The sequence below is a fragment of the Aquarana catesbeiana genome, linkage group LG05 (genome assembly GCF_042186555.1).
Source record: "Aquarana catesbeiana isolate 2022-GZ linkage group LG05, ASM4218655v1, whole genome shotgun sequence".
Lineage (NCBI taxonomy): Eukaryota > Metazoa > Chordata > Amphibia > Anura > Ranidae > Aquarana > Aquarana catesbeiana.
The window spans coordinates 316957389-316985022 of NC_133328.1; the positions used below are offsets into that span (position 1 = coordinate 316957389).

A 27634-nucleotide genomic window follows, 5' to 3' on the forward strand; every position below is an offset into this window, starting at 1 on the left:
CCAGTGGGCATCCAGGATAATACAGTATGCATGTCCAAGCATGGATGTGGCTCTGAGCTGGTTAATAACATATCAAAATATCCTACATGCTTTTAATGCTAGCTCATTTCTGTAAAAGCCATATAATTATAGATCAAAAATTATCTTTACCTGACACATCCAGATGCTCTAGGTTTGGGCATAATGATACCACATCAAATACTGCCTCATTTGAGATATTGTAACAATTAGACACTTCCAGTCTCCTCAGCTCTGGGCAGCACTGGGCGATGGTGTATAGCCCTCGATCCGTGAGCCGCCTGCAGCCACTAACAATTACTGTCTCCAACATGAGACAGACGTTGGGTGTATCTTGACAAAGTCTACGGGTCAGTACCTTTAAGGCCCTGTCCACGCTTAATGTTTCACCAGTTAGTCTTATAGTCCTCCATAGTCGAGGGTCCCAGGCTAAATTATACCAGCGTCGGCAGACTTGGGTACAACGACATAACTGGTTTGTTGGTAAATATGAAAATATTTGTATTATGCATTGATCTGGCATTCGGTCAATATTTGCATGGTCCTTTTGATGTTTTGAGGCCAGGCGTATCAGTGGGTGAGTAAGACGTGTAGGTGGTGGGGAATGTACTATAGCCACAGTCTCTCCTGTGATGGATGATGATGATGTTGATGATCCTCTTCCATTCTTAAAGCTATGTAGGTTTTGTGGACATATTAGTGCAGGACTAGGTGTGCTGAGTGTTCGCATACTCAAGTCTGAATCTGAAAGAGAGAGATATAAAATATATAATCAGAAGCTGCCTGATGGTCTGATCTATGATAAGTTTTAATAGAAATGTTAATTTTGTAAATTCAACATTAAAGTGTTTGTAACCTTAAAAAAAAATCACTGCCAGCCCCTTTCTTTTATCCAGCCATAACACACTGTAAGTGTTTTCTGAAAACTATGCCTCTAAATACCTTTTTTTTCAGATCTCTTCTGGCCGGTCACGTGACTCCCGGCCACTCTCCTACTCGTATATACAGGCTACAATGGGAGGGACCAAGATCTCCCTCTGACGTCAGCCAGGGAGGTCATGTGACCGCTGTGCTGCCCGCTCAGCCCCTCCCACTGTATTCCTTAGATGGGAGAGGAGAGCGGCCGGGAGTGATCTGAAAAAAGGTATTTAGAGGCTTCATTTTCAACAAACACTTACACAATGTGTTAGGGCGGGATAAAAAAAAGGGACAGGCAGTAAAAATTTTCACACACACACGAGCTGACAGGCAGGGAGGAAGGGGGAGAGAGTAGATCAACGGATGACGGAGATACGTAAACTGACCAAGCCCTAATTAATGTGGTCAGCACACCAAGGGGGACACAGAAACTGGCAGGATAACCAGGCTTTATACAGCTTAACGAGGGAAAGGTTAGACAGCACAAACACTGTGCTGTTTAACCTGCTATAAGGGAACAAGATATCTTCTTTTTTTTAGGGTTTCAACCACTTTAACTGATAAAAGAGCAAGCAACTGAAATAGATAAGTACTGTATATAAAGTACACCTCTGCTCACAGCTACAATCGATAGTATTGCAGTGCAACATAGTACATAACATGCTAATGTTGTAAAATATATATTGAGATTAGCGGAGACAGCATTGTGTTCATATGAATACCTAATATTTTATGATTACTTAATATTAATGCCTACTATTTAAAGTGTAAGTTCACCTTTACAGAAAATCCGTAAGGTGAACTTAAACTGGACCCCCTCCCCATCGCACCCGGTCCTGCTAACCTGGAGTGCAGCGATCTCACATTCTGATAGATCGTACAGCAGCTTTACCAGTCGGGGGATTTGAAATCACTGCAGCTTTCTCTCCTCTTCGCCCGCGTGGACAAGACAGGCTAAGCGGGTTCTGATTCGTCGGCGCCAACCAATTAAAATGCCCCTATACGTACCTCCTGATGTGGTACGTTTAGGAGATTATGCTGAGGGGATTTCTAAGCCCCATCAGTGATGCGGCTATACAAGGGCTCATAGCGGGAGATTGCCACGCTCCAGGTCAGCGGGACTGTGAGGGGGGGTGAAGAGGATGTCCTGTGTAAGTTCACCTTACAGATTTTTCTGTAAAGGTGAACTTACCCTTTAAAATTAGAAACATTCTAAGATAATCTATCACTTTGCCAGTTTAGAACAAAGCAACACAAACCAACTTGCCCCCCCCCAAATCCACTCTTACCTTCTCCATGCTCCCCCGTCACTCATTTACTCCACTGGTGATCTCAGTAAATACCTGATCCTTCCAAGTATGGAGGAGTATGTGACCTCCTACCAGGATGAAGAGGTCAGTACTGAGCGACTAATCACCAGACCTGAGCATTGTCCATTGTGAAGTAGAAGAGAAAATAGTTAAACCTGTGTAAGCTTTGATATATATGATATACAGTGGGGACGGAAAGTATTAAGACCCCCTTAAATTTTTCACTCTTTGTTATATTGCAGCCATTTGCTAAAATCATTTAAGTTCATTTTTTTTCCTCATTAATGTACACACAGCACCCCATATTGACAGAAAAACACAGAATTGTTGACATTTTTGCAGATTTATTAAAAAAGAAAAACTGAAATATCACATGGTCCTAAGTATTCAGACCCTTTGCTCAGTATTTAGTAGAAGCACCCTTTTGATCTAATACAGCCATGAGTCTTTTTTGGGAAAGATGCAACAAGTTTTTCACACCTGGATTTGGGGATCCTCTGCCATTCCTCCTTGCAGATCCTCTCCAGTTCTGTCAGGTTGGATGGTAAACATTGGTGGACAGCCGTTTGTAGGTCTCTCCAGAGATGCTCAATTGGGTTTAAGTCAGGGCTCTGGCTGGGCCATTCAAGAACAGTCATGGAGTTGTTGTGAAGCCACTTCTTTGTTATTTTAGCTGTTTAGAATTAAGGCCAAAAAGTTCAGATTAGAGAATCTTATTTCTCACCATCTTGGAGTCCTTCAGGTGTTTTTTTAGCAAACTCCATGCGGGCTTACATGTTTCTTGCACTGAGGAGAGGCTTCTGTCGGGCCACTCTGCCATAAAGGCCCGACTGGTGGAGGGCTGCAGTAATGGTTGACTTTCTACAACTTTCTCTCATCTCCCGACTGCATTTCTGGAGCTCAGCCACAGTGATCCATGGGTTCTTCTTTACCTCTCTTACCAAGGCTCTTCTCCCCCGATAGCTCAGTTTGGCTGGACGTTCAGCTCTAAGAAGGGTTCTGGTCATCCCAAACGTCTTCCATTTAAGGATTATGGAGGCCACTGTGCTCTTAGGAACCTTAAGTGCAGCAGAAATTTTTTTGTAACCTTAAACAGATCTGTGCCATGCCACAATTCTGTCTCTGAGCTCTTCAGGCAGTTCCTTTGACCTCATGATTCTCATTTGCTCTGACATGCACTGTGAGCTGTAAGGTCTTATATTTTTCCTGAACAAGTCCAATCAGTATAATCAAACACAGCTGGACTCAAATTAAGGTGTAGAACTCTAAAGGATGATCAGAAGAAATGGACAGCACCTGAGTTAAATATATGAGTGTCACAGCAAAGGGTCTGAATACTTAGAAACGTGTGATATTTCAGTTTTTCTTTTTTAATAAATCTGCAAAAATGTCAACAATTCTGTGTTTTTCTGTCAATATGGGGTGCTGTGTGTACATTAATGAGGAAAAAAATGAACTTAAATGATTTTAGCAAATGGCTGCAATATAACAAAGAGTGAAAAATTTAAGGGGGTCTGAATACTTTCCGTCCCCACTGTATATTAATATAATACATCTGCTTGCACGTATTGATTAACTCTTTCACCTTTTCATTTTCATTTTTTGAACAAGTAACCTTTAGATACTTTTTGATGTATGGCCTTGTCAGGTTTTGTTAACTGCATACAGTTTGGTAGGCTCATTTGTTTATGTTATATATGTTTATGTTATATACACTTCCATAAAACGCTGTAATTTGACATCCTTCCTTACCAAAGTCACACATAGTGACACACACACATGGGTCAGTTTTGGATTGAAACCAACCAACCTGTCATTATGCTTTGGGATGTGCAAGAAACAAACACACAAGGGGAGAACTGCAAATAGTTTCTTTGGTGGCAATTCGGTGACTCCGTGGTCTGCAAAGGGAAAGTGAGGAAAGTGATAATCACCTAGCCACTGTGCCACAAAATATATGAACTGCAGCCACCTACAAAATGCCATATAATCTAACTAGCGTCTTGTATTTTTTCTAAAAAAGTCATCAACATACTACATACTCCTTTTACTGGATTCAGTTTCAGTTGAAGAAACTTTCTGGCTGCAGAGTAGTAATAAAGGCACTGGACTGGTTAAGGGATTCAGGAAACCACACTATCTATGGACCACTTAAGTCAGGGCCTGTAAAGCTGGCCATACACTGGTAGATTTTCAAATTAATATTTGGTCAAATATTCGTGTGAACATTCATATGAGAATTTACAGTACAGTTGATAACTTGACAAATGTCGTCCGAAATCACTTCACGTCATTTGCTTTGAACATTCGATTTTGGAAGGAGTTTATTTTCCCAAATGAGCACCATATACACTGTTAGAAATGTGTTCAAGAAAAAATTTCCATCCTGCTTATTTGAATTTTCTCATCATTGAGGTAGAAGAAATGAATGTCTTTTTGACCCCACTAGTGATTATAAAATCGAACAGGCATTATTAAAAATGAAAAATTTAGAATGAAATTCTACTAGGGTATGGCCTGATTTCATTTATTGCTATGGTACATAAGACATGGGGAGTGACAGTAGCTTCACTGCTTTAATTCACGGGAGCATCCGTACAGAGTGGTCACAGACAATTCTGTACTGGGAGAAACTGCAAGTGTTTTCAAATACAAAGTCTGGTAATTCACAGATAATAAATACATTTTATGGCAAAAATGGGCATAAAAATATAAACATAACTTTACCAGTGTGGCCACAGATCTTTTTTAATATCAATATTACAATGTAGTGGGATCACACTTCATATTTAGTTAGTTAAATCATTGTATATTTAAAGATGTTTCATTTTTAAATGATGTTTCAGCACCAATTTTATATCTCCACAAACATTTATTATAAAACAAAAACTGTACTGCAATATTTATTTATAATGAATCCTTACAAAGTGGGAGTAAAGTGAGGTTTCTTAATAAAACCCTTGCATCAAAGGTGTAGGTCCCATTGGAAGATCTGTTTCCTGAATACTTATAAAAATTACTAGTAGGTTGTAATCCTGCTTGCTGGTGTAAGATTTCTTCCATGACACCTGGGATTAACAATATATTTCAGAGTGAAGATTATGCGTTTACTGTGGATAGGTTAGACTGAAATGATGACAAAGCTATAAATGAATATAAATCTGCATACATTGTCAGCAGACTGTAACCTCAGTCTTCGGTAGATATTCATTTACCGTAAAACAAGAAAATAAACAAAATTTTTCCCCTAAATCATTAAACAAGTCTTTAACAATCCCCAACAGTGTCTCTCTTGTCAAACTGTCAGTGATGGGGTAAATATCTGAGCAAGCTGTTTTATGATCTTTGTGACAGCTACTGACATTAACCTGGAGAATTTCTTCAGGGGCATAGCAGGAGAGATAACATAAGGATCATATGTATAAATGTAGCTAAGCCTCCAGACCTATCATCTCACTTACTGTCCAATAATTCTCTGTGTCAAAATAAGCTCCTGGGTGGCCTGTCTCCAGTTTAGAGGTTTCTGGATTACTACTCAGGTTAGGCACATCTGTACATATTCACTGTTCATTAACTTCATGCAGTAACTACAGTTCAATCCATCAATCAATCCAGGATTGTACTCTGGGGAAAATGTACAATTCTTAATTGAAAAGATTTAGGTTGCATTTGTTGTCCAATGCACATATAAAGGTGGCAATAGCTAAATCTAATGTACAATAGAGAGCCATTTCAAGCAATAAATAAAAGCTAACACACTTTTAATGCAATCCAGTAAACACAGAACGCCTACCCAATTGACTTTAATTTAACATGTCTGTAATTTGTAGTATAAGCACATATACTCTAAACAGTATTACTAGGGGGAACGTAAGTGTTAGTCCTGAAGATTGAGCTGTTTAACTGTGACAATTTCTTAGTATTGGAATCTATTTGAATTAATCTAAAAAACAAAAAGTCTTGGCGACCTAATGATTAAAGGACAGCCGCTAGTATTGATCACATCCGAAGCAGTTAAATGGGCCTTAAAAAAGAATATCCATATGGAAAGAAGATTACGTAACTTTATTTTGAAATGTTTCAATTTTTGTTTAAAACATAATTATTTTTGGTACAAAAACACCACCTACCTCCAAATAAAAGGCCTCGCCATGGGCGCAAAATTTGCGCCAAGCATCGCCAATCTGTACAGGAGGAGGTTGTTTTGTACAATATGGATTCGAGGATTTTACTTTACAGGCGTTTTATTGATGATATTTTGATAATATGGAAGGGGTCCAAGGCAGATTTGGAAGGCTTTCTGCAGAATATGAACAAAAATGAGTGTAATATTATGCTTTCATGGGACATTAGTAGTGAAGTCATACACTTTCTTGATCTAGAGATTAAAAGTACACCCAGGTTTAGAAATGAAAACATATTTTAAGGCCACAGACTGGAATTCATACATCCCCACATCTAGTTGCCACTTCAGGACATGAATTAATAACATACCCAGAGGGCAATTTATGTGTATTAAAAAGAACTGTACAAATAATGGCGACTTTGAGATGCAAACAGATAAATTAATGGAAATGTTCAATGAGAAGGGTTACCAATTAGATTTTCTCAAGACAGAGAAAGATAAAGTTAGAAGTATAGAAAGAGAACAACTTTTAGTAGATAAGGAAGTAAGTGACAGTAGTAACGACCAGATAGGCACTTGCATTGTGTTGGACTATAATTTACAAAACAGAGAGGTGGAAAAGATCATTAGCAAATATTGGGGGGTATTGAAGCAGGATATACACCTAAAGGATAGTCTGTCAGATAAACCAAGAATTGTCTACAAGCGTGCACCGAACATGAGGGATAACCTGGTACACAACATTGTTGAGCCACCCACACCTATACCTAAGATGTTTTTAGATGGTAAAGGCTTCTATGGATGTGATAGGTGCTATAGTTGTATTAGGGTTCCAAATAATAGAAAGGTTAAAAGTTTTGTTAACCCAAAAACCCAGCACCTACATACGATTAGAGACTTCACCTCATGAGATATGATTGGGGCAGTATATGTTACATGAGCATTTTATAACTTACTGTATGTAGGAAGAACCAAAAGGGCACTAAAAGTTCGGATGGAAGAGCATATTAGAAATATCCAAAAGGGCTTTGAGAAACATCATTTATCAGTACATTTTCGGGATGTCCACAATCAGAATACAGTAGGGATGCTATTTTGGGGCATGGAAGCCCCTAAAAGACACTGGAGAGGGTCCAATTATATAAGAGAGATCAGCAAAAAAGAATTCTGGTGGATTTATCAATTGGGATCCTTGGCACTGGGGGGGTTAAACAAAGAGTTTGACCTTAAGTGTTTTCTTAGTAATAGTTAAAGGCACTCCATCTGGGTCATATTTATTATGGTTGGGAATTGGGTTACAACAGATTTAAGTTGGCAATTATAGAGCCAATGAGGGATAGAGATCTCCCATGCCCATTTAGATTGATCCAGGCAGATGATGTTTGGATATGGTGCACATTAGGGCTCTTGTGATTAGTACCTGGTATAGGGTCGGTACATATCCATATGTGTAAATGGTGATCATCCTTTTTCCTACTTTTTCTTTCATCGTTATACTTTGAAGGATGTTATATGGGGGTTAATGAGGGGTGGCAAAGTGTGTTGATGGTCCTTTTAATATATGTATCTATATTTTCTTCTATGAATTTTGTATATTGTTATGATGTTCTTACAGCTGTGTAGGGCCTATTATATAGTAGCATATGTGCATTAGGTACTGGGTTGTTATGTGCATGTATGTTGGTATTAGGCCGTTTTCGGCTTTCATATCTGTGCATGTAGGTCGTTTTACGCATGTACACGTAGGTTGGTATTAGGCAGCTTCTGGCTTTTAGAGTGAAATTTTATATGAATGTATATAGATTGTTTTATTATCAATTCAATTTTTTTTAGTAGATCGATTATGCAATAAAATAGGTTGGTCTTTGATGGTACATAATTTAGGGGTGGGCTAGTGTGGATGTGTGTGTTTGTGCATACATTCCCGCACGTTGCTACACATGCATTTACCTGTCATTTATTCTGCATGAGTTGTCATATAGGTAATGATGATGTTATTTGGAGAATTTGGTTAATTAAAACATTATGAGCTAATGACACTTTGCAGAATGATGTAGTATGGGCAGATGGCAGATGAGGTGGTTTGGATGTTGTTGTTTTCAATGATACTGTTTTATTTTTTTTATATATTTTATGTTAGTGTTGCCGTGACTATGTGTCCTTCTCCTTACATACCGTCTTGAATGTAATCTGTAAAGGGATATATAGGCAAATTTTAGGCTGATGAGCACCTTATAAGCCATTATAAACTGATGTTATTATGCCACTGTGTGTTACTGTGCTTGGTCACAACACACGGCGTGCAGTATGGGTAGCGTAGAGTGTTCTGAGCTATCAGAAAATGGCCACGAGCTTACAATAAACTATAGAATGTCCACGGTCTTCAACAAAATGGCCACAACGACACTATAAAATAATTGACATCTCAACTGTCCAATAGATTTCCCCCTGAGAAAGATACGTTATTTCCTGGTATTGACACATGTTGGGGAGGGGACAGGACGATTTGCGAGACAGTGGAGTGTTCTCAGAGCAGGAGAGGACACACCATTCCAACGTCTTTATATTTGTTTGGCTTTTTACATAGCACCTATTAAATGTGAATACCCTAATATAGGGAATATTGTCATTTTGAATAAAACTTTTACAACGGTAATACACTATCCAGTTTCCTCTGTTTTCCATATGAATATTGTTGCAAGCAACCATCCAAGGATCTAAATGCTGACCATATACCCAGAGGTGGATTAAAAGAGTGTTTTGACCGAGCTTAGGTGCAAGGTCACACGCTCTAAGGTGAGTGAATACACCAAAGGGGGAGCACAAGAGTGGACACGAGCACTTTATTGTTTTATCATCTGTTTTATCATCTGCAATGAATACCAGAAGAATGGAGTAGTTATGGATGGACTTTATGTTGCGATTCTGTGGACACAGATTAATGCATGAATTAGTTTGGCACAAGAGCACTTTAAACACGGGTCACTTTATTTCTATATTGATTATTGTATATTGATGCACTTTTATATAGATTTATGTAAATTACAGGTTGTCACTGCAATTATCGCATTTATCGCAAACATCGCACAGGGTTGCAAATTTCTCTATTGCATATAAATGCAACATGTGTATTACTATTATTATTATTATACGAGATTTATATAGCGCCAACAGTTTACGCAGCGCTTTACAATGTATAAGGGGGGCAACACAATTACAGTACAGTTCAATACAAAAGGTACAGGAGGGCCCTGCTTGTAGAGCTTACATTCTAAAGGGAGGGGGTGGTGGTACAAAAGGTAATAGCTGAAAAGAATGATTTGATGGGGGTGGCTCAGGGACAGTTATGTGGGTGTGGGATAGGCTTCCCTGAATAAATGAGTTTTCAGTGTATATAGAGGATAATAAATGAGTTTTCAGTGTATATAGAGGAGTGTATGCTACACAGATTGCCATTGGGAGTATAGCATAGGATTGCAATTTTTAATTATGAGCGCAACTTTTAATCGCATTAGATTGCATTATTATGTTCACTATATTTTTTACATAGGAATGGAATATCTCACCACCACTATTTAACTGCAGTCAGTATCAATTAGGATTTAGTACGATTACCATATGATTACATTTGGATAGCGTAGCATTATATTGGTATAAATCTATTTAAAAACTGAGGTATTGCATTCTCCCAGTGGAAGACCTCATGCACAAGAATGGTGATGGACATTAAAATTGCTAGGCATAAAATTTCAGGCATTTTCCTGTGCCCATGGGCCTCAGTTGGGTTGTAAAGCCAGCCCTACTAGTTAATGGCTGTACACAGCTGTACACTGATGCTTTTTTGCATCACCATTTACATGCACACAAGTGTACAATGTATTTTCTGATGGCCAAACTTCTGCATCCAGGAAATGCATTGTGGGCACATGCCATGGTTTACAAGAATATAGAAACATTAAGCCACTCATTTATATGGAAGGCTGTGCGCAGCATCTTCAGCTGCCTGGGAGCAGGAACATGCTTGGATTTTTATGCCCAGCATTTTTTATGCTTCTCACCATCCATGTGCATAAGTTGGCCATATACTGTTAGTTTTTCATTCACTCATCCACACAAACCAGCTGAAAGGAGGAATCCCCCTGCCTAGACATTGTATTCTGACAGCTGCACCAGTAGCCGTCACAATACACTGACCAGTGGCTGCAACCACTAATGGAGAAATGTTTTTCAACATGTCCCTGATAGTTTGATCAACCCCTGTCAAGCAGGAATGGCCACACACACACTGATAGAAATGTGGCTGGTCCCCCCCCCGGGAGAGCGCTTCTCCTAGGGGGTTATACGATGCAGGGAGGAGACGTTCAGCCAGGCACTGTGTATGTGGACACGGCGGTGCTACTCTGGAGGTTTTTATGTGATTTTGAAAGTTTTTATCTTGTAAGTGCAAGTTGTCTGTTTGGGGGTTTTGAATAAACTTGTATACAGAGAACACTATGGTCTCTATACTTAATATTTACATGTCCTGAACTCATGGAATCTTGAGCCAAGCTGGGAGATGATACGTTTCTTTGGATATTAATGAGCTGAGTTACCATTAAGAAAAGAGCCATCTGGATTACCCACCATTGATTGGGAAGAGGAAGTGAGAGCAAAGAGCTCGTGGGGAGATCCGCATATGAGTTTTGACTCATCTGGGAGGTGAGCGCACATTTTTACTGGTGGTGGTGTGCACTCCTTTTGAGGACGAACAATCACTGTGGTGGAATTGTGTGGATACACTGATTACAAGAAGAGTTTTTCATGTTTTATTTCTTCATTTTTTGGGCTATTCATTTATATGTAGGATTTATTTATTTTAGAGATTTGCACTTTATATTTATAATTTTACACATAGCGCTACATTTATTTATTTACTATCCATTTTGATATCAGTGTGGTGTACCACTTGGAATGTTTAGCAGCTGTGCACGTTTATCATTAGGTTATCTTATTTAAACATCACAATACTTTTTACTTGTGGCGCTGATTGTTTCATCTTATAATGTTCTGGAAATGCTTTATCATATAGTAAATTGTATCTTGACCCCTAGACTTTTTTTTTGGATAGTGTAAGGAAGGATTAAAGCTGTTTGCGAACAAGAATTTTCTGGTTGGGAAATTCATTGATTAATTTGCCATGGTGGCCATTCCTGGAATAGAGGATCAGCTGTCCAAGGAATATCCTCTCACTTTGGAAAATGTTTTACTCACTTCCTGTTGTGTCCCTGAGACATGAAAGGAAGGGACATTTCACCAATGAAAAACAGACAGCAAATAAAGATTAAAAACAAAAACAAAAAAGAAAAACAAAACATGGATTTTATTACTTCTGTACTCTAACCAAAACTTACCAAATAAATATGACCAAAAACCATTACTGTTTAGCTTTAATGTTGGCAGGATAATGGTGGGTAAGTGGAAATCACTGGGCATAGATGTATAATTTTTTTAACAAATGGATTCCTCCATCCACAGAGTCACGGTGGATAGAGGAATCCTCCCCACTAAGACACTGTATTCTGACGAAAGGAACTTTCCACTGTCGATTGGCTGCAAGCGCTGATTGAGCAAAAGTAAAGCCTGGTACACACTACAGTTTTTTGGTTAGTCTAGCGATCTCCCCCGCTGAGCTGTTATGTTCTGACAGGGGGATGACCCCCCACCAGAACACTCCGATCAGCGCTCTCTGCTATTGGCTGAGAGCACTGATCGAGAGTCGGTTGGCTGCTGGTTTTCCAGCATGCACATCTGATATAAGCGGCCAGCTTCTGTCGGACAGACCGACATACACACGGGCAGAATGTCGGCCAGTATTTTTTGTACTGGCAAATGTCTCCAGTCAATTCTGCCCCCCGTGTTTACAAGGCTTAACGGTCCTGTTCAGGAGGAGTTAATCATTAGATCAACTCCTCTCGAACAGAAATGGCCATACACGGATTATATATATATATATATATATATATATATATATATATATATATATATATATATATACACATACATACACAGTATGTTGGACAGTTTCTAGAGACATCCGACACATCCACATTCCTGATATAAAAAGATATATAAATATACAAGCATCTGTTGTATCCTGTGTATTAAGTGTCAACTATGGTCAAACAAGTTATGACCAAATGTTTTTGCTGTATTGATCACTGGTCTCCTCTATGACCAAATGTCATTACTGTGAATTTTTAATTGATGAACTTTTGTAATAAATTTAATAATTTTTATAAATATTGTTTTGTTGTTGTTCTTACCTTGCTGAGGGAGTGGTGTGCTCTCTCTAATTTCTTTTTATGGCCATACATGGATTGAAATTCAGCTGGGTTCCTGCTGAACTTGCTGAATTTCAATCCATGTACGGCCAATTTTAAACTGTAAGCTTTGGGATGGAACTCTGCAAACTGACCATGATAATCATGGCTGCTGAGCGCTGACACCGTACTCAGTTTGCGTGATTCCATCATCCATAGCCTGCTATCTGTCTCCTTTGTCCTTCTCCCACCTCCTCCTCCCTCCCCTCTCTGCTCGTACCAGTGCCCGCCCGCCGCTTCCCCCCGCTGCTCTCGTAACTTCTATTAAATACTCCTATCTGCTCTGTACCGTTATAATAATTGTCCCTGTGCCTGTGTTCTGTAAAAAAATCTGCCAGATTGTATGAGCCGTATATAGATATATATATACCGTATATATATATATATATATATATACCGTATATATATATATATATATATATATATATATATATATATATATATATATATATATATATATATATATATAGTAAGTGTTACAAGTTTTATTTTGTTTTTTCAAACAAGAGTAACAACAGTTACAGAAGCAAAATACAAAGGGGAATAAGCTTACCCTGAAACCATACCAGTATTTTGCTATTTACGAGATGCATAAAGCTAAAAGTGCAAAGGAGATGTGTGCAAGATGGGGGCGGGGCTTAGTTTATAATGGTTTGAGTGTCTACAGGCTTCAGTCCAGTAAGTTTAGCCCAATAAACTAAAAATTATGCTAAAGCTCGCCCCAGACATATGGTATGCAGATGGAGTGGAGGTTTTATTATGCGATATCTAAGAATTACATTGAATACCATTGTGAGACAGATTTCTTAGTTGAACCGTGTACAATTAAAGAGCAAAAACACCACTGCTGTTCACGGCAACAAATTAGATTTTTCTTTTACTGAAAGTAGATTTAAACCTTAACTGAAAGCCATTTACTTGCTAAACCACTTCACGTCATACAAAATTGACATTTTCTCTAAAGTAAAAGATTCTTATTTTTTTCACTTTTGTTGCATCCCTGTACTGATAATCTTCTGTAGTCCTTTTGTAGTCAATTCATGTCTAAATGCATGCAATCTAGGGAAGGATGCCTGATCAGTGCCCGAACAAGGACCTCCATGGCAAGATCACCAGGTAGGATTTTAATGAAAACCTCAGATTTAAAAATATTACAATGTTAAAGAATTTTAGTGATTGGGGTTCCATATATTTTGGATGTTCCCACTGTAGAAACTACAAGTCCATGCAAAATGACCACTGCAAAAGAGCAAGGTAATTTGAAAGGAACACTACTGAATGCCTTTCCAGCATTTCAGAAGCCAGTTAGGGTAAAGGCTGCATTTTACGACTTGATTGATTTACAAGTACATAAATGTTGGAAAACACGGTTTTCCATAAAATTATGGAGCCAGACAAATAGATTGTCAACAACAGACACACTGTAAATAGTGTATCAAAATAATCACAGGGGAAATAAAAATGTAACAAACTGCATTAACAATGCTGGAACAAAATACAGTTTGTATTTTTAGAAATTCCATTTACAAATCATGACAATAACATTGTTTTATTACATCCAGTGGTTTTCATTTTAAAATAACTGTCTTGCTCTAATAAAGCATATAATGAACATAAAAATATAATTATATATATTTTTTTTGTCCATTATATTTCATTAGGGATGAGCCGAACACCCCCCAGTTCAGTTCACACCAGAACATGCCAACAGACAAAAAATTTGTGTAAACATGCGAACACCATTAAAGTCTATGGGACACGAACATGAAAAATCAAAAGTGCTAATTTTAAAGGCTTATATGCAAGTTATTGCCATAAAAAATGTTTGGGGACCCGGGTACTGCCCCAGGGGACATGTATCAATGCAAAAAAAAGAGTTTGAAAAATGCAGTTTTTTCAGGAGCAGTGATTTTAATAATGCTTAAAGTGAAACAATAAAAATGAAATATTCCTTTAAACATCGTGCCTGGGGGTCCCCTTGGTCTGCATGTAAAGTAGCGTTCTTTCCAATGTTTATTACAGTACTGCAGCAAAATGACATTTCTAAAGGAAAAAATGTCATTTAAAATTGCTTGTGGCTGTAATGTATTGCTGGCTCACGGCAATATAGATAAAAAAAATTGAAAAAAACTGTGTGCGGTCCGCCCCCAGTCCATACCAGGCCCTTCAGGTCTGGAATGGATATTAAGGGGAACCCCGCACCAAAATAAAAAAATGGCGTTGGGGGTCCCCACCAAAATCCATACCAGACCCTTATCCGAGCAAGCAGCCATGGCAGGCCAGAAAAGGGGGGGACGAGCGAGTGCCCCCCCTGAACCATACCAGGCCACTTGCCCTCAACATGGGGAGGGTGCTTTGGCACCTTGTCCCCATCTTGTCCCCATGTTGATGGGGACAAGGTCCTCATCCCCACAACCCTTGCCCGGTGGTTTTGGGGGTCTGCGGGTGGGGGGGCTTATCGGAATCTGGAAACCCCCCAGATCCCACCCCCCTATGTGAATGGGTATGGGGTATTTGTACCCCAACCCATTCACCAAAAAAAAAAAAAATGACAGGAGAGAGTTTTTGACAATTCCTTTATTAAACGAAAAAAAAGTGTCCTGCGATGTCCATCCATCTTCAATCACAGCACCCAACGGACCCGAAATATAGAAAAAAAAAAAGCTCCGCCTCCATGGGAGGAATCCCACCGACTGCTGTCTCTTGGCTGTGGTGAATAAGAGTCTGGTATGGGTTTTGGGTGGACCCCATGCCATTTTTTTTTATTTAGGCGCAGGGTTCCCTTTAAAATCCATACCAGACCTGAAGGGCCTGGAATGGATTTTTGGGGGGACTCCCACGTCATTTTTTTTATTTTGGCACGGGGTTCCCCTTAATATATTAGACTTTGTGTGTGTGTGTATATATATATATATATATATATATATATATATATATATATATATATACACACATGGCCGCTATGTGGACTTAGTCCCCCTGAGCCATGATTGGCCAAAGGCACCCTGCCTTTGGCCAATTATGGCTCTCACAGCAAAGCGCCGTGTTATTGACAAAAGCATGCAGGTCAGGTGCATGCTTCGGCCAATCATCAGACATCAATGCACTGCGATCTTGCAGTGCCATATGGAGCGCTCCATAACATTCGCTGTTTGGCAAACGGGGGAACACCTGAGCTCATCCCTAAATTTCATAATGATGAAGTAGTAATGAATCCACCATCACAATCCAATGAATTTTAAAAGTGTATTTAGATTTAATGGAATTCTCAGCCTGCTTCAGTCCTCTTATTGTAATTGATCTCTCTGTACTGGGGACCAAGAGATTTAGCTTTACGTTAATCATAGTTGGTTCACTTTTTTTGTTTAGCCAAAAACGAGTGGATTCTTCCATCCACACAATCAAGGTAGATACATCTCCCCCACTGACACATTGGAGTTGATTTACTAATGGCAAATAGACTATACACTTTGCAAAATGCAGTTACACTCTGCAAGAGCAGTTGCTCCAAAGATTAGTAAATGAGCAGAAGCTCTATTGACTTCCATCATCTAATCATGTGCAAGCAATTTTTAGATGGGGGTGCTTCTGGCTGCTTTGCACTGGCACTAAGCTGTCCCCTGCTCCTAGACATGTAAAGTATTCCAGCCTTACGGTCTTCTCTGTAAAGGCTTAGGATAAGTTGAAATGGAAGTTACTCGCTCAGTCCCTTTAAGTGATTCCTGGAATTCAAGAGGCTCGGTGAATCCTATTTGAAATTTGGCCAGCCTGTGCTTGGGGGTGAGTCCCATTGAAGTCTACGGAGGGCGAATTCTGTTATTAGATTCTGGCCACGTTTAGGGCTAATAGGAAAACCACTTTTTAAAAAAGGCACAGGAACCCAGAAACTGCCATGGGGACATGCATCATTGCTGAACAAAATTTGAAACAAAATCATACAGCGGGAAAAAGGTATTTTTATGTGATTTAAGGGTGACATTCAAAACACAAAAATCCTTAAATGATAAGTTCACCTTTGGAACACGTTACATGTTCGTCCTATATTGAGAGTTGAACATGTAACATGATCCAGCTCCTTCCCCCTTTTCCTCTGATCACCCCTCCCTGTTAGAGCGGGCAGGTGTTCTTCTCCCCGCACCCGCTATCACTTTTTGAAAACACACACCCAGGCATGTCATTCATTTACAAGCACCTGTAAATGCATAAACTAAAATGTACAGTTTCAATGGGATGCAAGGGCACTGATGAGCACTCTGGTAGTCCACTGACATGTTCTCCGGCTTTCAAACAGAAAGTCTATAAAGAGATATAGGCGGAAATCCAGAGCACATGTGTGCAGAAGCCCATATTGCACCCGTGATCTACTGATTTCCAAGCTCCTGCAGTGTAGTCATTCCAGTACAATGATTCCGAGGCTCCTGCAGGAAAAAACAATGCACATTTGTTTCTGCAAAAATATGTGCATTTATTATTTTTTCAGTAAAGGTGAACATATCCTTTAAAATAACATACTTGGGGGATGCCCCAACATGCATCTACTGTACATTCATGCAACAGTGTGATTTTCACAGACAGTACACTGGCGGCACATATTTGGCTATGAAATTTATTTATTTTTCTTTTACACTTAACTCGACTTACTTACAGCAGCAGCACTCCAATCATTTTCATTGCAGTTTGAAAAAAGGTAGTTTGCCAATGGGGCCAAAATCGTGCTGGAATCACACCAAAGTAGTGCAGGAACCATTTTCAAAATCGCACCGTGTTGAGTTGAATTGATGTGAATGGGCACCACCATTGAAAACAATGTGATTTCCAATGTGTTTTCCATTTTCAGGTGCAACTCGGGTCGCATCTGAAATTGAACTATTATGAACGGGGTCTAATAATTAGGAGACCCCAGTTAATAAAGCAGTGCAAAGGCCCAGAAACAGGACATTTTTAACCACTTGCTTACTGGGCACTTAATAAACCCCCCTCCTATCCAGACCAATTTTCAGCTTTCAGCGCTGTTGCACTTTGAATGACAATTGCGCGGTCATACAACACTGTACCCAAATGAAATTTTTATCATTTTTTTCCCACAAATAGAGCTTTCTTTTGGTGGTATTTGATCACCTTTGCGGTTTTTATTTTTTGTTAAAAAAAATGTAAAGGGACTAAATTTTTTTAATTTTTTTTTTTTTTTATTTTGTTATAAAATTTTAAAAAAGGTAATTTTTCTCCTTCATTGATATATGCTGATGAGGCGGCACTGATGGGCTCCAATAGGTGGCAGTGATGGGCACTGATGGGTGGCAGTGATGGGCACTGAAGGGTGGCTATAATGGGCATTGATCGGTTACACTGATAGGCAGCACTGCTAGATGGCACTGATTGCCACCACTGGTGGGCATTGATAGGTGGCACTTGTGGGCATTGATAGGTGGCACTGGTGGGCACTGTCAGGTGGCAATGGCAGGTGGCACAGATGAGGCATAATTGCCTCTTCCTCTTCGGGACCGATGTCCCTTGCAGATGAGCCGGTGATCAGCTTTTTTTTCTCCTCGCTCTGTCAGCGTGAGGAGAAAAAAAAATGATCACAGAGCTTTTGTTTTGATCATGTGATCAGCTGTCATTGACTGACAGCTGATCACATGGTAAGGGGCCGGGACTGGAACTCGGATCGGTGATCACTCGAGTCTCAGTGACTCGGTGATCGCAGCGTGCTCCGCGTGCACCCTGGAGGGCGTGTACAAAGGGGAGGCCGTCATATGACGGCCTCCCGGAAATTCAGGTCCGCGCTGTGGCCGTCATTCAGCTATAGCGCGGATTTCAAGAGGTTAATTAGGGAAAACAGAAATGTACTAGATGAAAATAAAGAAATTGTTTAACCTATCAAAAAGGCCCTATCAACATGCAATATAATACAACATACTCTCAAAAAATATTTAATAATATCCCCTGAAGTGAAAACACATTTGTAAAAAGAAAGCTTTGCAGTAAAAAACAAAACAAAAACAAATCAGCAGAGGGATTGATTGCTCAAATAACTAGCAATTATAATTAAAGTAACGTTTCCTAACTGACCCTATTGTCTCTCTACAGAAGCTTTTAATGGATTTACACTATGGCTACGGCCCTCATCTCCCACACTTTTTCTAAAAGCTTCTTAATGGCCCTTTCAAGCCTGCTAGCTGCAGTTCAAACATTGTGCAGTGCATTGTGTTTTAAAAAATTCTTCCGGTCAAATCTGCACAAATATTTGCCTGGGCTCCAAATATTAAACTAATCTGTAAATTTGCTGGTCATTGTGCAACTTTCAACTGAAGGTAACAATTTGCCATCAGCACTCAGTTTGAGTTACTTGTTTCAGAGCTGCCTTTTTGTATGGGTTTTGTTGAGCAATGGAGTCTCTGACAAAATACAACTTAAATGTTTTTGTGGCAAGTATGTTTTACCTATCAAAGTTAATTACTTAACCATTTTCTAGTGATTTGGAAAAAGTCAAGTATCGTAGCGTCTTTTCTCAGATATACTAGGCTCCAGCTAGGATTTGGTAGAAATGATAAATACTCTTTTAAGCCCTAATGACATTCAAAGCAATTTTCAAAATATATTGTAAACGTGACGTTTAGACTGTCCAAGTATCTATCTGCACATTATCAAAAAAAATGCCATAATCTTTGTTCTGAAGATTTCTTAGCCTATTAAGCTGCATAATAAGCCGAACAATATATTTAATAACTGCTCAGGAATTCATGTCTGACATGTATAAACTGTTTGTTTCCATTACGTTTTTTTCATGCTGCATGATAGCATGTATCAGATATCCAGTTAAAGAGGATCTGTCACATACTGTATATAGAGTCTGTTAGTAGCCTGCCCCTAAATCTAATTATATTTATCTTTTCAGCTTTTCCATACTTCTCGGTTGCTTCCTCACTGCCATCACACATTTCTAATTGCTTATAGGTATGCCCGGGCTTGAGCAGCCAATCGCCAGGCATAGACAGGTGTTGACTTCCTGGGAAGTATGGAAAAAGTGAGTATAAGAGGGGCAGGGGTTGGACTAATAACAAATTCTGTCTGACACTATGCTCTGAATAGGCAAACATCTCTCTATTAAAGGTCAAATGTACTTTTAATATATATTTTCCCTTCCCCAAATGCTGACCACCTGGTCTTATACTTATTTTCAGCGCCCAAACCAGCAATTCACTCAGAGTTACACAGTCTTTCCTCCAATCCAAATAGCCATTTCATACTAATCATGTGCACTGCAACCCCATTCAGTTCTATAGGCCATACTCCAAATGACTGCTTGTGACTTTCATGAACATGGCTTTTTTAAAAGAGTAAATAGGGACAGGGTGCACATACAGGGGGTTATTTACTAAAGGCAAATCCACTTTGCACTAGAAGTGCAAACTACAAGTGCAAAGTGCACTTGAAATTGCACTGAAAGTGCACTTGGAAGTGTAGTCGCTGTAGATCCGAGGGGGACATGCAAGGAAAATAAAAAACAGCATTTTAGCTTGCACATGATTGGATAATAAAATCAGCAGAGCTTCCACCCATTGCAGATCTACCCCTCAGATTTACAGCGACTGCACTTCCAAGTGCACTTTCAGTGCAATTTCAAGTGCACTTTGCACTTGTAGTGCAAAGTGTATTTGCCTTTCGTAAATAACCCCCACAGTGGCCATTTTCAGAGCAAAGTCTGTGCTGGTCTGAACAGGGCTGCAAAGTAAAGATTGCGGGATCTAAGCTGAAGGTAAGTATAAGACCAGGCAGGCAGCACTTAGGGGGTGAGGGCAACTAAATAAATAAATAAATGTACAGCTGTGCTCTAAGCCAGGGGTGGACAAACCATTTGTGCAGACTGTAGCTACATAAAGGCCCTCTGTGACTTTTATACTAGTTCAGGGCTGGAGTGCATTGGGGCCTTTTATCTGCTGCCACGTAGACCTGGATACAGCTCACTAGGGCAGTTAAGAAGGAAAGATCAGCCACCATGAAACCCCATTACCATGTTCCTAGATTGTAACATAAAGGGGTGTAGGGCAGCAAGCCCCTCATTCACTCTCTACCTGACCAGCCTTGAGACATGCAGAGCACCTCTCCTATTACCTCTCACAATGTGTAGACTGGAAAAGAAAGGAGTGTAAGCTGTCTAACCCCAGCTGTATAGTAGGTCATTGTAAAAGCTATCTATCTATCTATCTATCTATCTATCTATCTATCTATCTATCTATCTATCTATCTATCTATCTATCTATCTATCTATCTATCTATCTATCTATCTATCTATAGAAGGTAAGTAGATTTTCTAACACCTTTCCAAAGATTATTTTCTTTTTTTTTTAAATTTTGGCATCCAGTTGAGGGGCCTGTTGTAATACATAGACTTTACTTTTTAGTGCAAGGTATTTTCAGAATCTGTTTTTTTTTTACCTGAACATTTTAATGTACTAGGGGTTTTCTACTGAACTAGTTTTTCTGGTGTTTTGATTTCCACTTTAATATATGGCCCCAGTTTACTAGAACAGGTACATTTTTAGGAATTCTTTCACACAAATGACATCATACAGAATTATTTACGAGAAGAGTCTGGTGTCATTTTTTTTTCCTGAGGATTAAAGCACCTTCAACTTAAACCAGCTTTCTTAACACGTAATATTTTTCTGTCTCTCATAAGAAGCAATTATAAACTCTCCTTTTGTGAATTTATTACTCGTGTAAACACACAAATCATATAAACTCTCAGCTCAACAGATGAACAAATCAAAGACATCTGCTAAGAACATCTCTGTGAAGTGGCAGAGCTGTGCAAGCAGAACACTCCTCTCGCCTGTACACCAGTGGGGTGCAAAGAAATCGTGCTTGTTTATGTGCTTTCAGCACCTTTCCAGCAGGCTGCTATATTAGCACTGAGTGAGGGGAGTTGCACTGTGTAATGCTGGGAAGGAATGTTAAAAGATTATTGAGCAACATTCCCAAGAAAATGAATTATATCTTTTATTTTCTAAGAATGTGAGATTACAAGAACAATTCGAACGCAGGAATGCTATACCAGACAGCTATAATAGTCTTGTGGAACAGTCTGTACTAGAGATACCAAACAGATAGAACAATGAGAAATTACACAAATGGAATGGGATCTGAAGTAGTTTTAAAGGTTAAACATTGTTTTACCTTAATGCATTCCCTAAAACAGTAAAATCAGTCTGTATATGCAGTAAAGCATACATGTTATACTCACTGGGGAACCTAGGAGGTTAATCCTGCGCATTGTGTAAAAAGGCTGTTTGATCCCATCTTCTCTGACCCTCCCCTTCTTCCACTGTCCCCAATCCATCTCCTGATATTATAGAGCCTTGGGGGTACTGTGCACATGCTCAGTTTGGTGTGTATTGCTAGAGAGTTTTTTTTTCTTGGGAGGGTGCATGTGATCAGTACAGGACCAATCAGCACTGCGTCTTGCAGCCTCATAGGACAGTCAAGAGTAGAATGGAAACTCCTCCTAACCAGATACTGATAGAAGCAGTTTTTATTTACAAAATAATTGCATTTCCATGTTCTGGGTACTGTGGGAGACCAGATATAGGCAATGCAGGGTCTTGAGTTTAGTAACACCTTAAGGTAAAAAAAAAAATTGCCATTTGCTTTGCCCTCCCCCAAATACATACTTGAGTCCTGTATGGACCCAGCGCAGTGCCTACCTGTCTGCCAATCTTCTATCCTCTCTCCCTGTTCTCACAAGCTTGGCTCCTGCTGCTCTCAGTCAAATGCTGAGGGGGGGGGGGGTCAATGGACAAATACAGCCTGGCTTGGAATCAAACCCGCACATTTGCCCCCGTAGCAAGTACTTACTATGGGGGCAGACACAGAGGAAGAGGAGTCAAGATCACGGGCGGGGGACCCCAGAAGAGGAAGTTTGGAGCTGCTCTGTGCAATACCATTGAATAGTTGAGTATAACATGTTTATTATTTTAATTTGAAAAAATGTTTTACAAACGCTTTGCGTGCATGTTTTAAACAAGAAAAATTAAAGATTTGGTATTTAACCGGCTCAAGCAGATATACGGAGGCAGAATGGTACCACTGCACGAATCTAGATACCCGTACAGCGCTCCCGCGATGATCGGATTTGTTACAGAACCCATCAGTCTTCAGGTCCAGGCCAATGATATCTGGCCTGGACCTGCTGATCGGTTCTGACGAATGAAATGCTTCCCCTGCCTGTAAGTGTAAACACAGGCAGGGGAAGTGATGTCATCTCCCCTCGTGGAATTCTTTTTGGTTCCAGAGAAAGGAGAGAGGACATCTAACTGTGAGTTGCACCAACACTACACTAACACCTGTACATGTAGGCACACTTTTCACCCCCCGGATCACTCCCCCCCCCCCAGTTAACCCCTTCACTCCCTGACATAGTGTCACCAGGTGCAGTTTTTAGATTTTTCACTGATCACTGTACTGGTGTCATTTGTGATTCTAATCAGCGTTAGGGCAGTTAGTAGTAGGCTGAGGTAGCTTTAGGGTACCCCCTAAACCCCCCTAATAAAGGTTTTAACCCCCTGATTGCCCCCTAGTTAATCCTTTCACCCACTGTCACAAGTGATCACCGTATTAGTGTCACGGCTGACGCTGGTTAGTTCTTATTTTTTTAGCGTAAGAGTACCCGCTGTATATTACCCAATAAAGGTTTAACCCCCTGATCACCCAGCGGGTGACATCAGTTTTGGCATCAGTTAGTGCCCAGGCAGCGTCAGATTAGTGCCAGTAGCGCTAACACCCATGCACGCACCATACACCTCCCTTAGTAGTATAGTGTCTGAACGGATCAATATTTTTGATCTGATCAGATCTATACTAGGGTCCCCAGTAGTTTAGGGTTCCCAACAATGCAGCGTTAGCAGGACCAGCCCAGATACCTGCTAGCACCTGCGTTTAGCCCCTCCACCCAGCCCAGCCAAGTCCTCCCAAGTGCAGTATCGATCACTGTCACTTACAAAACATAACACACATAACTGCAGCATTCGCAGAGTCAGGCCAGTTTTTTTGGTAGTGACTGAAGCAGGCTCTGACAATCAGGTGCTCTTTTTGCCTGTGAGTTGCACTAGTTGTACCTATAGATTTAGAGGCCACAATGTCCAATCAGAGGTACACGGTACACTAGTGAAGAGGCCTACAAGTTCTGAGCATGACAGATGAGAGTGAAGAGGAAGTCACCCATCTGTCAGATTCAGGCTCAGAATACGAACCGGTAGACAGCAGCAGCACCCTGACAGATAGCTCTGACAACGGAGTAGTGGTCCCTGCTAAAGTCAGGCGTACCAAACCCCGTTCTTCTGTTTTTGAGGTGCAAGAACTGCAGGGTTCTCATATAAAGCAGAGAGCCAGTACTAGTGCCGCTCAGCCTTCTGGTGAACTGGCAAGCACCAGCGGCCTAGTACATCCTAGTCGTACATCCAGCACTGCAGTATCACTTGGTGACATGGCGAGTCCCATAAGTGCAGTTCAAGCTGGTGCGGTGGCTAGCATAAGTAGTGTTCCGCAGCCACCAAGAAGACATACACATGCCCATAGTGCCCTTCCTGCAGAATATGCCAATCCTAATTGGCAGCCCACCACTTCTGCAGCACCTGCACTTTTCCCATTCACTGGCCAACCCGGAATTCAGGTGGAAATAGTTGATTTTACATCATTTGATTTTTATTCACTGTTTTTCACGGAACATCTCTATCGATCTATTGTGGACCAAAGGAATTTGTATGGTGGTCAATTCATCGCCGCTAATCCCCATTTGACCCTTGCCAGAGAATGGAAACCTATTACGGTTTCTGATTTTAAGACCTTCCTGGGCCTATCCCTCCTCATGGGCATAACTAAAAAAAGGGAGTTGCGGTTATATTGGTCCACTGACCCAATTCACCATATGCCTGTGTTCTCTGCTTGCATGACCATGACACGATACAAGCAGATCTTGCGGTTCATTTTAATGACAATGAACTCGGGGTGCACCTGGATACGATTGGCTCCCCAAAATTTGGCCCCTCGTAAACCACTTCAACCAACAGTCTGCAGCCTTGTTTACTCATGTCTGCGTTGATGAGTCCCTGATTACGTTTTCTGGCTGCTTGTCTTTCAAGCAGTATCTTCCCAGCAAGTGTGCCAGATATGGGGTTAAGATGTATAAGCTCTGTGACAGGGCAACAGGCTATACATATTGTTTTATGGTTTATGAGGGAAAAGATAGTCACGTGGAGCCTGCGAACTGCCCAGACTACATAGGGAGCACTTGCAAGATTGTTTGGGACTTGGTGTCATCCTTTTTTGGAAAGGGGTACCACTTGTACATGGACAATTATTACACAAGCGTGCCGCTTTTTAATCACTTGTTTGATCACGAAATTGGCGCATGTGGCACTGTGCGATCTAATCGCCCGGCCTTACCCCAGCGGCTTGTAGAGTCCCTTCTTAAACAGGGGGAGAGAGCCTGCTTGAGAAGTAATAATTTGCTCGCAGTGAAGTGGAGGGATAATCGGAATGTTTTCGTTCTGTCCTCCCTTCACGCAGATACGACCAACGGCGACTGGTGATGTGGAGAAACCCCTCTGTGTCCACGAATACAACCTAATTATGGGAGCTGTACTTATTGCCCATAAGGCCAGATGCTGGTACAAAAAAGTGTCTGTATACTTATTCCAATTGGCTTATGTGCTATACAAAGTGTCAGGACGAACTGTATCCTTCCTTAAATTCCAGGAAGAGATCATCACAGCCCTGCTGTTTCCTTCTGTTTCTGTTTACAGCCCTTCTGTTGCTGTGGCCCAACTTCCCAGCGCAAATGCAGTGAGCGGGCTGCATGAGAGGCATTTTCCGTATGTCCTCCCTGGTACCCTTACCCAACGATTACCCCATAGAAGATGTCATGTCTGTAGAAAACACGGATATAGGCATGACACTCTCTATTTTGTTCCTCCTGTCCTGCCCAACCTGGTCTTTACATCGGTGAATGTTTCGAACACTTCCACACACTAGTGGAACATTAGTAGGGTACAGCACTGCACAGTCATGGGACACACTTTCACAGGGTCTCCAAAGTTGCCATCGTATTTTATTTTTTAATAAATGTTTTTATTGGAGTTTTTTCATCATACAGGAAGAGAAAACCACAGGTTACATAAATACAGTTTTGTAAATGAAACAATGGTAAACTATAAGTAGTTTTGCCAAAAAACGAGTTGTATGTTGCCCTGTGGTGAAAAAGGAACCATAGGTAGTATGCCTTGTATCCATGAGAATAGTACAAGAGGATGCCTGAGTGAAACGGGACATTACCTGGAGAGATACCTCTCCAATCCCTCGGACAGCTCCCCGCTTCATCCCAATCAGGCAGTGAAGGGGGGAGGCTGGTAGGCAGGAGGGTAGCTCTACTGAAGGGGGGGCGAATGTAGGTAAGAGGATACCAGGGAGGGGGGATTATATATATATACAGTGGGGACGGAAAGTATTCAGACCCCCTTAAATTTTTCACTCTTTGTTATATTGCAGCCATTTGCTAAAATCATTTAAGTTCATTTTTTTCCTCATTAATGTACACACAGCACCCTATATTGACAGAAAAACACAGAATCGTTGACATTTTTGCAGATTTATTAAAAAAGAAAAACTGAAATATCACATGGTCCTAAGTATTCACACCCTTTGCTCAGTATTTAGTAGAAGCACCCTTTTGATCTAATACAGCCATGAGTCTTTTGGGGAAAGATGCAACAAGTTTTTCACACCTGGATTTGGGGATCCTCTGCCAATCCTCTTTGCAGATCCTCTCCAGTTCTGTCAGGTTGTATGGTAAACGCTGGTGGACATCCATTTTTATGTCTCTTCAGAGGTGCTCAATTGGGTTTAAGTCAGGGCTCTGGCTGGGCCATTCAAGAACAGTCACGGAGTTGTTGTGAAGCCACTCCTTCGTTATTTTAGCTGTGTGCTTAGGGTCATTGTCTTGTTGGAAGGTAAACCTTTGGCCCAGTCTGAGGTCCTGAGCACTCTGGAGAAGGTTTTTGTCCAGGATATCCCTGTACTTAGCCGCATTCATCTTTCCCTCAATTGCAACCAGTCATCCTGTCCCTGCAGTTGAAAAACACCCCCACAGCATGATGCTGCCACCACCATGCTTCACTGTTGGGACTGTATTGGACAGGTGATGAGCAGTGCCTGGTTTTCTCCACACATACCGCTTAGAATTAAGGCCAAAAAGTTCTATCTTGGTCTCATCAGACCAAATAATCTTATTTCTCACCACACCTTCAGGTGTTTTTTTTAGCAAACTCCATGTGGGCTTTCATGTGTCTTGCACTGAGGAGAGGCTTCCGTTGGGTCACACTGCCATAAAGCCCCGACTGGTGGAGGGCTGCAGTGATGGTTGACTTTCTACAACTTTCTCCCATCTCCCGACTGCATCTCTGGAGCTCAGCCACAGTGATCATCGGGTTCTGCTTTACCTCTCTCACCAAGGCTCTTCTCCCCCAATAGCTCAGTTTGGCCGGATGGCCAGCTCTAGGAAGGGTTCTGGTCGTCCCAAACATCTTCCATTTAAGGATTATGGAGGCCACTGTGCTCTTAGGAACCTTAAGTGCAGCAGAAATTTTTTGTAACCTTGGCCAGATCTGTGCCTTGCCACAATTCTGTCTCTGAGCTCTTCAGGCAGTTCCTTTGACCTCATGATTCTCATTTGCTCTGACATGCACTGTGAGCTGTAGGGTCTTATATAGACAGGTGTGTGGCTTTCCTAATCAAGTCCAATCAGTATAATTAAACACAGCTGAACTCAAATGAAGGTGTAGAACCATCTCAAGGATGATCAGAAGAAATGGACAGCACCTGAGTTAAATATATGAATGTTACGGGAAAGG

At 40.6% G+C, this 27634-nt stretch overlaps 1 protein-coding gene across 2 annotated transcripts in view; it reads right to left on the reverse strand.

The window, feature by feature from the left end:
* Nucleotides 1-27634, reverse strand: part of FBXL7 (F-box and leucine rich repeat protein 7) — a 333720-nt gene that overhangs the window by 12822 nt on the left and 293264 nt on the right. The window contains exons 2-3 of one of the 2 annotated variants that reach the window (XM_073630857.1): nucleotides 6377-6546; nucleotides 151-762 (exon numbers count right to left, since the gene is read on the reverse strand). In XM_073630857.1, the coding sequence (XP_073486958.1) occupies nucleotides 151-748 (598 nt within the window). In that variant the 5' untranslated portion in view covers nucleotides 749-762; nucleotides 6377-6546. The remainder of the gene's footprint in view (nucleotides 1-150; nucleotides 763-6376; nucleotides 6547-27634) is intronic. The other variant, XM_073630856.1, reaches the window with a different exon arrangement.